The sequence below is a fragment of the Lissotriton helveticus genome, chromosome 4_1, assembly GCF_964261635.1.
Source record: "Lissotriton helveticus chromosome 4_1, aLisHel1.1, whole genome shotgun sequence".
NCBI lineage: Eukaryota > Metazoa > Chordata > Amphibia > Caudata > Salamandridae > Lissotriton > Lissotriton helveticus.
Window position 1 is genome coordinate 984,308,654 of NC_136063.1, and position 16,354 is coordinate 984,325,007.

General features: G+C 44.8%; 1 protein-coding gene across 4 annotated transcripts in view; it reads right to left on the reverse strand.

Annotated features, from left to right (window-relative positions):
• Positions 1–16,354, reverse strand: part of PHACTR1 (phosphatase and actin regulator 1) — a 646,873-nt gene that overhangs the window by 530,267 nt on the left and 100,252 nt on the right. For all 4 annotated transcript variants that reach the window (XM_078687609.1, XM_078687610.1, XM_078687612.1 and 1 more), the window contains exon 2: positions 4,032–4,196. In XM_078687609.1, the coding sequence (XP_078543735.1) occupies positions 4,032–4,196 (165 nt within the window). The remainder of the gene's footprint in view (positions 1–4,031; positions 4,197–16,354) is intronic.

Consider the following 16,354-nt stretch of genomic DNA (forward strand, 5'->3'; position numbering starts at 1 on the left):
GAGAATCATGGAAAGTTGAGTTGACCTTGACAGGTCACAGCAGATGTCAGTAACACATTTTTAAACTTACTTTGCCAAAAACCTTAAATAAGAATTCAGTTCCTCTCATCACTATTCAGGTGTATAGATAAAGATTATACCTTTGTGTTTAACACTGATTTGAAACCCTATTAGAAGTTATCGATAATTGAGAAATATGCCCTAGAGATTAAACAAGTCACCACTGCACACAAATATATGTAGCTTTTCATGCCACTAGAAACTTTAATGAGACTAATGGCTTATACCCAAAAAACACACAAAATCCTGAGAGGAAAGTGTCAGGTAAGGTAGTCAATAATCCATAGAAGTTCATAGCATTTGCTGTTTATAAATATCATGTAAAGACACATATTTGTGTTTAAAATATTAAAAGACCCCACAAGATCAAAGTTTGCCAAATTAGAGGAAAGTTTAATATCTTCTGTTGATTATCTGTGACAGGCTGAAAAACAGTTCCCTCTAATGCTTTGAAAAAGCAGTCAAGGGCCAGCTCCAATGGAGTTTATGACTTTATTAGCTTTATGCTGTCATATGTCAAAAGAAACATGAAAAATGAAGACTTGGATACACTTTGAAAGTTTTGTTTTTATCAAATTGGTATGTTAATGGTAAATGCTATGGTAGGTTCTCCAGAGTGTACTACAACCTTTCTGGGACATGTTGGTTACACCCGACTCAGGTGATCATTATTTTGTCTAAATATAAAACTGTTCATGTCCCTTAAGTTTCTGAACAGTGATTTTTCATACCGAAGGCAAGGAGGCAACAAGTAGAGGTGTACATGCACCTGGAATCTACATGTCCTAACCAAAATATGTGCTGCTTGCCATGACAATGGGTATAAATAGCTACGTGTAGGATAAATTTGGTAACCCCGCTGGTGACTCGCTAGGTGGTGCCCTGAGGAAAATCAGTTTTATATTCAGTAACACGCCTACTGAGGGTTGTGCTTTTGGGCTCTGTGATCCCATATCAATTTAAACTCATACCATTCACTTACTGTCTCACTTTTGTCTTATGTATCCACCTCCACTCTATTCTACGGAAGATTGACATCTTTCTTGTTGACCTTTATGATAAGAACCACCTTTTCTTCTCCTTATCCTCACGTTTGTTTACATTCAACCATGGCACACCCACTGCTGCTCTCTCCTGTTGTCTCTGTTCTTATTAAAAGCCTGCTTCATAAGCTTTTCCTTCATTTTCATGATTCTCTTCATGGTAAAGTGACCCCCAAAGCCAACTTTTGCCAAGCACTACCCACTTATTTTTAAAAGAAATGTAAGTTTGCAAAAAATGTTAAATACTCAGATTAAATCTGTTTCGCGGATGCTTGACTCAGGGCAGTTTACAATCCTAGATGACTGCGGTAAATACTGTCAGGGAAATGACAGCTCTCACACCTCCACCCCCTCCCAGCTGTGAGTAGGTCGATTTAAAGCCAGGAAAAGTGAGAGAGAAAGAATATGTTTTAAAGGGCACAGAAGCAACAAGTTGTACAGCATCAGTCAGTATATAATTATTTTGTATTTGGCAACAATGGTGCAATGGGGCGTAACACTTTTTCCTGCGGTGTAGGTGATCGGCAGCAGAGCAAATAAGGTTTGCTTGAAACTAAGCCCACATTAAATAAAATGGTGCAGCAGTATCCCTTGAGCCAAATATCTTTATAATATGTTTGCTGGTTACATAAGGAATGGAGTCAATCAATGTTGTTTAACGTTTCCAAAATTTGATCTATTGATCATTTTAAGGTGAACTCAATTCACGAATCCTTATTACGTAAGTAGCAAATATGACGCAGAACCTCATTGCTCCTTTTTGCCTTAGTTCGAAAACATTTAAGCAAAACAGCAAAAATGGTACAAAATCATGTGCTTCTTTTTTCGCAGTGATCCAACCTTTATGTAACATAGGTGCCTATATTCATCTGTAAGTGGAGTGGATGTCCTTCTAACTATCTGTGAAAACAGCCTAACCCCTAACATAACTATGTAGTTGGAGCTCAGGCACAAATAAACAAGTGTATGATGGTTTTGCTGTTGATGTAGGATTTCTTGCAATTGGCAAACAATACACAATGTTAGTTAAAGAAATGCCCAACCTGCGTCTTCCACTACCCACTGCTGAATAATCTTCAACTCAGACTTTCATATTAAAACACACTCCCTCTCTCTCTTGCAGAGGTCACTGAGATTATTTGTGTGTTTGTAGATAGATAGATAGATAGATAGATAGATAGATAGATAGATAGATAGATAGATAGATAGATAGATATGTTCAGAAATCCTCAGAGAAAACCTTAGTTAACGTTGTTAGTAGGAGCGGGGTGATGATTTATTTTGGTCGGCATGGTATCTGACACAAAACCTAAAAACACGTGAAATTCGATAAGGTGCCGATGGATACTTAATTCCCACCTCTGCCATATAGTGTGAAAGATTACTTGTTGGTGGAGTGCATGACACACTGAATAATTGAGCGAAAAGGTTCAATGAGTCAAAGATTAAGTGAACATTAACTGAGAAATTGATGTCAATGTAGGTTTTGTTAGTAAGTTAAACCACGTGTAATTGAGTATGTGAGGCATATCCTACTTGATATGCTGAAGATGTATACTCCTATCTTAATTTAGCAGGCTGTCTATATTATCCATACCTGGCACTGACAGAGATTCAGTTTTATGCTGAATGTTCTTATTCCACCAAATTTCCCTATAAAAGTCAGTTTATGGAAAATGGCTGTGTTGAGTGCTAACAGAGGGTAAGACATTATTTTTACTTAGAAATTAGTGTCAACATCACTAATTCTATTGATCATGTCACTCATTTGTGAGGTCACATACAGTGGGTGAGGGTGCAGGAATTAAAACGGTGTGTATAAGGTTACTAGCAAATCGCTGGTGCTTACTAAATTTGATACCATAAACACTCTGACCACGTCACCCAACTACTATCCTGAAAACCCTGACTAGAGGTTTTCAGAGTACCTTAAGGGTACTGTGATGATGTACCAACCCACAATCTATAAAGCCTTTTTTAGCCAAATAAATGCTGCTTTTCAAAAACGGTAGTAAAATGCAACAATACAGAGATCATAGTGATATTTTTAAGCCACATTAAGTGTTCAATGTAAACCTTTCAAATTGGAGGCAACACAATTATCACATTCCTATATATTCCTAGCACATCAATATTAGATCTTTAATTGCAATGAGTAGGTGTACAGAAGTAGGGAGCAGCACAGGCCATTGCCTGTTTCTAGTCTTCGGCAGAAATGTACCTATGTGATTACGATCATTGATTCAAAATGGCTCTAGAACTTTTATCATAATCATTGATATAGAGAACAGTTCAATAACAGTGATTCGTCTACCATTCAGTAGATGTAAATAAATTGGGGTCAGCAATTCATAATATCATTCATAATAAATTTCCAAAAACCATTATCATCTCTAATTCAACACAGCGATGATACCTTCCAAACCATTATTTATATAGTGAAAGATACAATGACAGAGTTTTATTTGTTTCCACCGATGTCTACAAGTGAGGGAGTCACAGGCCATCCCCTGTTTTTGCCATCTGAAATAACTCTATGCTTAAAATGATGAATCAAACCTATGCAAGAACCAGCAAGATGACGGACTATGGACATTTTTACAGACTTTTTAAAAATCTTTCTGATGATCGCAATCATGTACATTGGACAGCGATATAGCATGTCATAAAAATTCCATGGTAGCCAAGAATCTACAAAAAACGTACTCACTGTTGAGTCACAATTTTTCAGAAACTTACAGCATTTTGGGTACTGTTATTTGATTTGATTTCAGTATAACTGGACTCTGACACAATATTTTCATTTCCTGTTTGCTGGACAATCCTCTGACCACTAGGGAGCAGTCTTTTACAGCTTGATGACAAACACATCTGCCAGTGTTACAGCCGATTATAATACTCCATACTTCACTCAAAGATGGTCCTTACCTGCAGATGTCTGTTTGAACTTTTCGCTTTTCTTCTTCCTCCATTTCCACGGCTTGAAAATCCTCCCTAGCGTAGCAAACTTGCTTCTTCTTCTGATTGGAGGCGTGTGGGTTCCCGGCACTAGGGAATCAGAGCGCATTGAGGCCAGCCTTTCCACTTCCTCAGCTACAATTTCCAGAAGAAAGGGGGAAAAAAGAGAAAATACGAAAGAATCAGTAATGAAAAAAAAGTACAGAAAGACAACCTCTCCCATTGTCATGGCTGTTTGTTTTCATAAATGGAAAAGTATGCGCCCTGACAAATGTTAGTCTGCCCCAACCTGTCACTGCCCATTTGACAAATTCACCTATATTTTGCCTATTTGCAGTATGGTGGAAGTTTTGTGTTCATTTGTCTGCTAAATGTCTTGGCATAGAATTGGGGCAAGATAAAATAACCAATCCCTGTACACTACTTATATTCAGTATATTAAATGACGGATAGCTCTCCATAAGCAAAAATATATTCAAACATGCCTGAGCACAATGCAAATGTTTCTTAAACTGGATGCTCTGTGGTGGGGCTGCAAGCATTGATGTGATTTTTAGGCCTTAGCAGTGAACTTCGCTCCATTCACGCAGTTTTCTGCACTCTGAGGAGCAGACAGAGTTTTTGTGGTGCAGAGTTTTTTCTTACTCGCCAACATTAAGTTGGTGAGCGCGATCAAGGAAAATCCAATGCTAGACCACTTCACAGTGAGATTTCTCAAAGCAGACAGGCACATTTGCTCGCGTTGAGAAACCTTCCTTTCGCATTGAGGAAGCTGCCGCTTGAGTAGAATGTCTACTCGAGCGGCAGAAAGAAGTGCGCTGTTCATGGTCCCATTGGTGCTGATTTTGCATCACAGGACAAGCACCTGGCAATAAAAATCAGAACGAACAGCGTGACCGAATGCACTCCTACGCTTGTGTAAATCTGCGTAGCGTGGCAGAGATTTTCAGTCACTTCGCAGAACTCTACAAACTCCGTCCAGGCTTACTGATTTTTTTTTAAAATAAAAAGTATATTCTTCTTGAAATTGTTACCGAAATGGAGCAGATCAAAAACCATTTGTAAGACAAAGAAATGGAGCGAATTCTAATTCTCTTAAAACTGTTTAACGTGTATAACCAAGGTATATTTAAAAGCACAGTACATACAGATTCCATGTATATTCATTTAATAACTGATGTACAGTAAATAAATGTGTTAATAGAACACTGAGACATACTAAAAGAAAAACACTCTGGGAAATAGTGTTAATATTATTGGCTCTTTGGATATATATCCTTCCAGTTCCACTCCAGTGCCTGCACTGAAATGCATGAGGGACTACATTACAACTGTATTCCTCTCTATCCGCTTCTTCTGAATTTCTCCAATATGTTTCCCTATAACGTAATAACGCTGCATGCATCAACAAATTAAACCTCCCTACCTCTTGGCTTTGACAATGCTTGTTTAGTTTAGTGTGCTTGGAGCCCCTTTGAATTATAAAATGGCGCAGTCAGTTAAGTGTTTTAAGAGCTGTAAGGTGAAGATCTGAGGCTCGACTGTCAGCACTTTATATTTCTGATGTGGAAGCATAATGATACACTCAAGCAGCAAATAGCATTAGGTGAGAGATAAATACCAAAATGTATTGGCTATTGCCAGACCTGTCCGATATCAGCAATGTCCGATATCGGACCAGCCCTGATCCAACCTATGTTTCAACTCCACCAGACCCCGCGGACCTTAAGGTCCAGCAATAAGAAATTACTGATGATCCCTAGGATCAAGAGAACACGTATTTTATTTATTTATTTATTTATTTATTTAACGATTTGTAGAGCGCCTGGTGACCCGGAGGCATCCCCGCGCTGTGAGAACTTGAGTTGGCCAAAGGAGGAAGTGGGCTTATTAGGGAAAGAGAAGGGTTTTAAGCTGTTTGCGGAAGCGTAAGTAGCAGGGTTCCAACCGCAGACAGCGGGGGAGCGAGTTCCAGCGGGAGGAAGCTTTTACTGAGAAACGCCGACCGCCAGTGCGTACCCTCCTGAATTTAGGGACATTAGCCAGGTGCTCAATGTCCGAGCGCAGAGGTCTCGAGGCTTTGTACGGGGTGACCATGTCTCTAAGAATGGAAGGGCCTTGACCATTGAGGAGTTTGTGGGCGATGCACATTGCCTTAAACTCGATCCTCTCTCGCACTGGCAGCCAGTGGAGAGCCTTAAGCGCTGGTCTGGCAGAGGCTCTAGAGGGAAGACTCATCAGCAGACGGGCAGCCGCATTTTGGGTACGTTGTAGCTTGGCCAGAGTAGTTTCAGGGGCTCCTAAATAGACGGCATTGCTGTAGTCCAATCGTGCAAGGATCAGTCCTTGAACCAGGAGTTTCCTAGATGGGGGAGGAAGCATCGGAAGGATCTTACGGACTGATCGCATGAGTCCGAAGCAGGTTCCCGCTGTTTTGGTTGCCTGGGTTTTCATAGACAGGTCTGGTTCGAGCCAGACCCCCAGACTCTTGATTTCCTTCTTCGGGGCGGGCACCTCACCCATAGCATCGGGCCAAACAGATGATGGAATTGCTGACCATTTCTTGCCCATCAGCATGACTTCAGTTTTAGACTCGTTGAGTTTGAGTGAGGACTCGCACATCCAGAGGTGGATTTCCTGGAGGCAATGCGAGAGATTGCCTGGGCAGTGGTCAAGGTGTGAGAGCGAGACGACCAGTTGCGTGTCGTCCGCATAACTCACAATCTTGATGCCGAAGGGGGCAACTATGTCCTCTAAAGGGGCCATATAGGCGTTAAACAGGGTGGGACTGAGTGAGGACCCCTGGGGCACCCCACTAGTCAGAGGCAGGGAATCAGAGCGGGAGTTGCCATCCCAGACCAGGAACGAACGGCCCGACAGAAATGACTCTATCCAGGCCAACGCGGTGCCCCCGAGTCCCGCCCTGGCCAGCCGGTGGAGCAAGACACGGTGGTTCACCGTGTCAAAGGCTGCACTCAGGTCCAGGAGGATCACTGCCACTGACCCCCCTGAGTCTAGAATGCACCTTGCCTCCTCGATGACTGCCAGGAGGGCGGTGTCCGTGCCTTGGCCAGGACGAAACCCAGTTTGGGACCGACGCAACAGGTTATTGAGTTCCAGGAACTGGGACAGCTGGGCGTTGACCAGTTTCTCGGCCATTTTGCTGATGCCCGGGAGGAGCGAGATCGGTCTGTAGTTGGCCAGAACGGTGGGGTCCAATTGTTTTTTTTTTTTAGAAGAGCTTTAACTACCGCCCCCTTACAGCTAGGAGGGACGAAGCCTTGGGACAGCGAGGTGTTGATCAGCTCCATGATAGGGGACACGATCGCAGGGGCAACTGCTTGCAGGATTCTCATGGGAGCAGGGTCACACGGGGAGCCGCTTTTCACCTTGGCCAGAGTCTTTCCAACCTCGTCCAGCGAAACCGCCCTAAAAGCGGTCAGCTGTGGGTGAGAGGTGTCTCCTGGACGGGTGGCAGGCGCAGCGTTGTCCCTGTAGGTTAGCTGGCTAGGCTGCGGGAGTGAGGCTAGGATGTGGGAGATTTTGGACGTAAAGTAGTTTGCAAGTTCATTGCTCCTGTCCGGAAGGGTCCTGTTAGATGAGGGGGGTTGTGGTATTTTTAGGAGCTCTTTGGCAATGAGATAGGATTCCCTCGCCGAGTTGGTGGCATTTTTTATCCTCTCATCGTAGTAAGAGGCTTTAGTAAGTTTCAGAGCAGATTTATATGCTCTCACCGACCCTCAGTAGGCTTCCTTACTAGAATGGAGCCAGTCCTTCCTCCACAGTCGCTCCGCTTTTTTACATTCCTTGCGGAGGGTTCTGAGTTCTGGGCTGAACCAGGGGGCTGACCCTGTCTTTCCGCTTTTATCTTCGCGGGTTTTTATAGGGAGGATGGAATCGAGAGAGTTGGAGATCCACTTCCTGAAGTTGCTGTCTGCTATGACGGGATCCTCTGAGGGAGCGGGGGTCGTTGATTCCAGGGCTCTGGCCCAGTCCTCTGTTGAGAGTCTGGACCATGCCCTGTCTCGGGTATACGTGACCGGCTTGTGGGGCTTCCTAAATTCTCCTGGCCAAAAAAGAGGGACCCAAAAGTGGTCCGTCCAGGGGAGGGGGCAAGAAGCTTTGGCCTGGAGGGTGTAAACATTAGTAAAAACTGGGTCTAGCAGGTGGCCCTTGATGTGGGTGGCTCCAGAATTGGCCAGTTGGAGACCATAGGCAGCCAGGTCTAGAATCAGGTTGGCAGCCCCTGTGTCTAGGGGATCATCAAAGTGGATATTAAGGTCCCCTAGCACAGTGAAGTTGGGTGTGGAATGGGCCAGTGCTGCTATAGATTCTAGTAGGGCGCTAGCAAAGGGGCCAGAGTGCCCGGGGGGAGGGGGCGATACACCAAGAGGCCTGTCAGTGAGGATGTCGGGGCCAGCTGGATGGTAAAGTGGCAGCTCTCTGAGTCCATGATGTGTGCATCGCTGATTCTGCAGGAGAAGTGATCTCTGTGCAGGATGGCTAGTCCGCCTCCTCTGCCAGAGGGACGTAATTGGGACTGGATGAGAAAACCCGGGGGCAGGGCTAAGACCACATCCGAGTCCGAGTGTGTAGTGAGCCACGTTTCCGTGAGGAACAGGATGTCTAGCTCGTGGTCCACAAGCAGGTGATTGATAAGCAGGGCGTGCATGGGGAGCGACCTGCAGTTCAGTTCTGCTAGTTGGGCGGTAGACGCTTCTCTTTGCAAGCAGCAAAGTTCTGGAACCAGCTTCCCGATACCATCCGATTGGAAGCCAACCACCTCAGGTTCAGGAAACTTCTAAAGCCCTTACTGTTTTCCTGAGCCGCTGGGAAATGACTTGGTTGCCTAAAGCGCTGGGATGCCTACGGGTAGCCATGCGCTATATAAGTGCGTAGTCATTCATTCATTCATTCAGACCTACAAAGGTCAACTTATCAACTTGTATCTTTGTACCTCAGTTTCACTATTTTTATAAACATATTACAATTGAAAAAAACCTCAATATTTAAAGGAATAAGCAGCACTGTCAAAAGTCAATTTGCCAGTGAAGCAGGCATGATGAGAACAGTCATCGGGAGGGTTCACTGGGTAAAGTGGACTCTCCTGCAGCAGGCAGCTTCGATGTTTGCAAAGCACAGTATCAGACTCATCTCTGGAGCTCTATAGCCCGTGAATAAACAAGTGGGGTCAGGATCCCAAAAACCTATCACAGAGCTGCTGAACTTGTGCTGGTGCTAGCAAATTCAGCCTGCTCTTTCCAAGTATCATTTCTCGGAGGACCAATCCTTTAATTATTTCCATGGGGAAGCTTGTTACCAGCTAGCAACACTGCAAAAATCAACAAAAATCCTAAATCGTAAGAACTACAATTTCCTCTTCTCTAGAGTCAACTTTATATTTCTGTTACCAAAGAGTTTTAAACATCACAGCTAATTAAGATTTAACTTGGTCAATTAAAACTTCTTACAATTGCAACAAATTATTTGGGGAGGGAAGTTTAGGGATGGTTAGTGTAGGGTTCGCTGATGAATAGGTTGTAGGGGCAGTTAGTGCTTAATTTGAGCCGGTGGTTGCAGGTGGGACCAACCAGAACTTTTTTTCGGCACCAGCACGTATCTTTCCTTATCAGAATGTCATCAAGAGAGGGCAAAACACAAAAAAGGGGGAAACAAAGAAGGGAGAGAAAGATGGAAAACAGTGACAAACAGATAATGGAATAAGAAAGGAAGTGTAGGAGTTAGATGGGGGTTAGGGAAAGTTTGGAGAGGGATTAAAGATGCATGAGGTGGAATTAAGACTATGCAGCCTTGGTATTCAGGACTATGAACTTCATCAGCACCGGCGGCAGCTTGTGGGCAAAGGTTTGGGCCCATCACTTATTATATAAGCACTAGGGGCAGTAAGTGTACTGTATGAGTACTGTTCAGGGTAATATTTGATTTTAGTGACTGGTAGTGTATTAGGGTAGTAATGAGTTGTTAGGGATAGGTGGTGCATAAGGATAGTATGGATTTGTTAAGGTCCATAAGAGTTAATGGGGGATCACGGATGAGTGGTGGATAGTGATAGCAAGGCGTTTTTAAGGTGCAGCTATGGGTGGAGCATAGGGGTTGTGGGGAGTTTTTAGGGCTTCGGAATGGGTGATGCATAGGGGAAGTAAGGCATTTTTAGGACACAGGGAGGATGGTGAAAAGGGGTAGTAGGGAGTTTTGGGGATCAGGGCTAGGTAGTACTGAGGGGTAGTAAAGGGTTTTTCTGTTTAGGGAAGGGTAGTATTGAGGGGGAGTAACGATATTTCAATGTTTAGGTTGCATAGTTTTCAAGGTTAGTGATAAGTATTTTTTTATTATATATATATTTATGTTATGTATATTGAATGTAATGTAACGATGTGGTTATGTAAATGTCTCTGTGAAGAATGAGAATGGATGTATCCTCTCACCATGATCTGTGCCCCTGGTGTTCTCAGGTTTCACCTAGACAGCTATACTCGCACTGTTTCTGCAAACATTTTGTTTACATACAGTGGACTTACACCCTGCCCATTATTTACCATTTGTTAGCTTTAGCGTCACTCTCATTTATTAGTGGAGTGTCATAGAGAGGCCTAGACTGAAGTGGCATAAGGTACAGTGGTGAGGAGTAGATTAGCCTAGAGTGCAGTGGCCCACCCATAGCTTACCACTTTTTAGCTTTAGCGTCAATTTCATTTCCTTTCTTCCTGTTTGTACTCAATGCCACTACACTCCACACCACTGCACTCTACACCACCCTACTCCGCTACACTATGTGCCACTGTACTCTACTCTGCACCACTGCATCCTACGCCTCTCTATTCTTCTTTGCACCACTCTAAACTATGCTACTGCACTTTACAACACTCTACTCTACTCCACACCACTCTACTTTACACCACTGAACCGTATGCCACTCTACTCTACACTACTGCACTCTATGCCACCCTTCTCTACACTACTGCACTCTTTGGCACTCTACTCTAAACCACTGCATTCTACACCAATTTACACCAAATCCCCTCAATGCCACTGCACTCTACGCCACTCTACTCTACTCTGCACCACTACTCTATGCCACTCTATTCTGCAGCACTCCACACCATTGCACTCTACTTTACATCACTCTAGTTCATGCCAATGCACTCTATGCCAATCTAACCTGCATCACTCTTCTCTATGGCACTCCACTCTGCATCACTCTACTCTGCCCCACTCTACTCCATGCCACTGCACTCTACCCCACTATTCCCTGCACCACTGCACTTTGCCCCACTGCACTCTATGCCACTCTACACTATACTACTGCACTCTATGCCAATCTACTGTACTCTACTCCAGTCCACCACACTGTATGCCACTTCACTAATTGCCACTCTAATCTACGCCCCTCCACATAGTGCCACTTTACACCATTCTACCCCTCTCCATTCTACTCAATGCCAGTCTATTCTTGCCTCTTCACTCTACGCCACTGTACTCTATGCCACTCTGAACAACTCCACTCCACTCTACGCCACTTCACTCCACTCTTTGCCACTCTACTCCACACCACTGTGTGCCATGCCACTCCACTACACGCCAATCCAATCCACTCCAGTCTATCTCACTCCACTATGCCACTTCATGATATGCCACTCTCCACTACTCTGCGCGCCTCCACACAGTCCCACTTTATCCCACTCTACCCATCTCCGTTCCACACAATGTCAGTCTACTCTTCCCACCATGCCACTTCACTCTATGCCACTTTACTTTTCGCCACTTCACTCTACGCCACTCAATGCCACTCTACTCCACTAAATTCTACACCACTCTATGTGATGCTACTCCACTCCACTCTACTCCACTCCAGTCTGCTGTACAACTAGGCTAAAATACATTGACAAAGCCAATAGCTTATGCATAGTTTAATCTTATTGGTGTTGCCTATGCCACTTTTTGCTAATGCCACTAGGTTCACTCCAGTGTTCGGTATTCTATTGGCAGCATCTCATAAAATATCAAACTGAAACCTTTTAAATACTTGACACTGTGTACATAGTTCCCATTTTGGAACTTTCTGTTTTCACTTAACCCATGTTGCACTTTCAGAGCCCACCCTTACTTCCCTTTCTCTCTTATCTATAAAGCAGAAGCCACTGGTTTTGTTTTTGCTCAATGAGGATTCCTATGCAGGAGTCTACCTAAGGCCTCCAGTCAGAAGAACAAGTCTTAGAAGATCCTTTAGAGTGGCCCTTTTCCACTGCCCTCACGGCACCTCCAACATGCTGAGGTTAGTCTTCAGGACATGACAATTCAAAACCCACTGGGCTGCATGACCAATTCACCCAAGAATGTGTGGAGCTGCCCAGGTGGATGATCACATGACCTCCCTAGATAAGTCTTTCCTCTCTGGGAACTCCAGGAAAAGGGAACAGAAAGGATGGTGTATGAGGAGAGGGAATCTAATGAGCATGTCTTTCACAGATATTCTCGCCCAGATCTGTCCTAATATTATGGGAGAATGCAGTGATTTAATAAATTTATATCAAGAGTTAAAAGCTGGTTTGGGTCACAGAACTGCCGACTGCCTTGGATGAAGACCACAATTGAATACTAGCTAGAATCAATCTATCAGGCAGCTAAGAAACAGTGAACCCTGAATCCTCAGGGAAACCCTCTATTCAGCTCTGGTGTACGACATTTTGTAGCCCGGGCAACATGGTATTTTGATGTTTAGGTTCTCCCTTCTACCTATCAACAAATCCTTTACTGAGGCAATTTGTTATAATCTGGTACCCACCTCTTATTTTTTTTTATTCTTTTCATCGACAAAATGAAAAAAAACATAATACAAAAGAACTTAAAACAAGCATCAGGTGAGCCACATTTTCCTATCGTGTTAGTCCGTGTATCACAAGTACAGAATTACTTACAATTATTTACATAATATGGGATCATGGGGATTCTTGCGCCTCCGAAACCGCTTGTGGCGCTGGTGGTTCACAGATATCTCCACGTGGTTATTCCATGCCCCCCAGACCTTTCCCCATTTCCCCGGGCACCCCCTGGCCACATACACAGACTTTTCCCTGAACATACACCAGTCCAAGTCTTCGGCCATCTGGAAACCCGAGGAGGTTGACCCGCACCCCACAGCTGAGCTATATTTCGTTTCGCCACCATGTATGTGAGTGTAGCCCATTGCCTCTGGCTTACATTCAGAACCGTAGGTTCCCACACGTTCAGCAGACACCTCCGAGCCTCCGGACGCATGGCCACACCCAGCACCTTTTTCATCTCGTCATGAACTTTCATCTATTATGCCTGAATCACCCCACAATGCCAAAGAATATGTATGAAGGTGCCAGGCTCTCCGCATTCCCTCCTACAATCTCCACTCTCCACTCGCCCCATACGCACCAACCGGGGTCCTGTGATATATGATCTGTGCAAGATCTTTAGCTGCACCAAGCCAAGCCTCATCTGAATCACCACTACATTTGGGGAGGAGACTGCAGCCACCCAATCCTCATCATCCAATTCCAGCCCATATGCATTCCTCTGCTCTCTAATACGTCCCAACGGGTCCTCCATATTATTGACTAGCTTCTTATATATTAAGGAGATAGTCTTCTTGGGAAGGTGTCCGTCAAGTATCCGATCTTCAAGAGGGGAAGTCTCCGGAATCGTGGCACCCCTAGGTACATGGGCCAGGAGAGCATGTCTCACCTGTCGGTATCGATAATGTTCATTATCATGCATACTGTACTGTTGCTTAAGAAAGTCAAACGTATGTATCTCCCCTCCTACCCAAATATCCATTATCTGGGCAATCACTATAAGTTCCCACTTGTCAAACACCTTGGTTTTCCACAGGCTCCCAAGTTTCTCCGAACTAAACAGAGGGGTTGCCAAGGTCAGTTTACCCTCCCAACCGAAACACCTATTAGCGGCGTGCCACACCTGTACTGCATGTGCCGTTGGGCCTGTCAAATCAAATCGCCCTGGCTTGGCGTACAACGCTCTGTTAATATATCCACCCGGCACCAGCCCACGATCCATCGCGGATCCCGGGTCTCCAGGGGGACCACAGACCTCATGGTTCACCGCTGCTAATTGCGACGCCCAATAATACTTCCGTAAATCCGGGAGTCCAATTCCCCCGTCATACCACAAGAGAGTTAATTTCACAAACGCTATTCGGGGTCTGCCGTCCCAGAGAAGTTGTCTCTGGAGCGTTTCAATCTCCTTGAAATAGGAGACTGGCACAGGGTTCATTGAGTTCTGTAATGCGTATAAAAATCTAGGCAAGGCCATCATCTTGAACAACGTCGCCCTTCCAAGTAATGAAAGCGGAAGGGCTCTCCAGCGCTCCACATCTTTCCTAATCCTACCCAAGGGGGAGACCAAATTATTGGTATATCTAAGCTTCGGGTCAAGCGTTATATAGATACCTAGATATTTAAACCCTATCGACTCTATCTGAATTGGGCATGACTGCGGAATCACCGGGGGCTTGACCGCAAGGACAAAAAGCACCGACTTCGACCAGTTGATAGCAAACCCAGAGTATCTGCCAAAAATGGCAAGTACATCCAGGAAACAAAACAAAGACGCTCCGGGGTTGGTAAGGTATAACAAGATATCATCGGCATATAGCGAACTTTTATCTTCCCAGCCTGGCGTCCACCTCAAGCCTCGTATCGTTCGATCCCATCTGACCCATGCCGCCAGCAGCTCCAATGCCAGGGCAAAAAGTAGCCGGGACAGTGGGCATCCCTGTCTCGTGCCCCTCTCAAGTGAAAAATCACTTGATCTGCAATTATTAACTACCACTCTGGCCAGGGGATTAGAGTATAGCAGCCGCACCCACCCAATGAACTCTTCTCCAAAACCCAGCTTCGCCAGAACCGCAAAAAGATAGTCCCATTCAACCCAGTCAAACGCCATAGTGGCATCTAAAGACACCAGGACCGCCGGCTCCAGTATTTTCGAAGCACCCCCAAGAATTCCATGCAACCTCCGCAGGTTCAGTGCCGTGTTTCGGCGCAGCATAAAGCCGGATTGATCTGGGTGTATGAGGGTTGTGACCACTTTGACCAGTCTAGTAGCCAACAGTTTTGCCAAAATGTTTGGCTCTGCATTAAGGAGTGAGATGGGCATATAAGAAGAGCACTGCTTCCTGGGCCTACCCGTTTTATAAATAACTACTATATTTGCTACCCGCTAAGGTCGTAAGGGAGCTGGCCCTTCTCTTTACTCTCCAAGAACATAGCACGGACGTATGGGGCAAGTTTCTGAGCATTTAACTTATACAACTCTATCGGTATCCCGTTAGGACCAGTCGCTTTACCGGATTTTATCCCCCTGATTGCCTGTGCCACTTCATCGTCTCTGAGGGGGGAGTCTAAATAGTCCTTATCTGCTGATAACCCTGGCATGACAATATCTTTGATCATTTCACTGTTATCAGCCTCTGTAAATCCAGTGCCGGCTGTATATCTAACCCTATAATACTCTAAGAAGGTGTAGGCAACCGCTTGTGGGCCCATCACTATTTCTGAATCGGTTCCCTCTATCTCGGGTACTAACCTTGATGCCCGCTCCTCATGCTCAAGCCACGCAATCAATTTACCGGCTTTATCTCCATGCTCATATATTCTGCTCTGTATTGCTTCATTTTGAGCAATAGCTCTATCTCTGGCTAGGCTTCTGTATTCGTCCTGACGTAACTTCATATGATGGATATCTTCTGGTGCCGACGTTCTAGCTACCCTCTTCTCTAATCTCAGAACTTCAGCTTCCATCCTAGCCACCTCAGCCTGACGTTTCCTCTTCTTCCCCGCTACCAAGAATAAGACCTCTCCCTTGCCACTACTTTGTATGCTTCCCAAAGGGTCTGAGCCGATACAACAGTACCCTAACTTTCCCAAAATTGCGAACTGACATCTGGATAACCACCTTTTTGGTAGTCGGATCTTTTAGTTGCCATGCACTAATAGGGGCCACCTTGCCCACCGCAGTCTGCCCAAACGCAAGACATAACCATAGTGGAGTGTGATCGGATATACCTCTACCTAGGTACCCTACCTCCTGGATAGTGGCCGCCATAGCTGCCGGCAGCAATATGTAGTCTAGTCTAGACAAACTCTTGAGTGCCGCTGATATGTGGATAAAATCTGTCTGTGTCGGGTTACGTACACGCCCACCCACCTCTTAATATTTATGGCAGAATCAAAAGCCATTATCCTACAGAGACCATAATGTAGAATAAGTCCTACTGCTCTGAC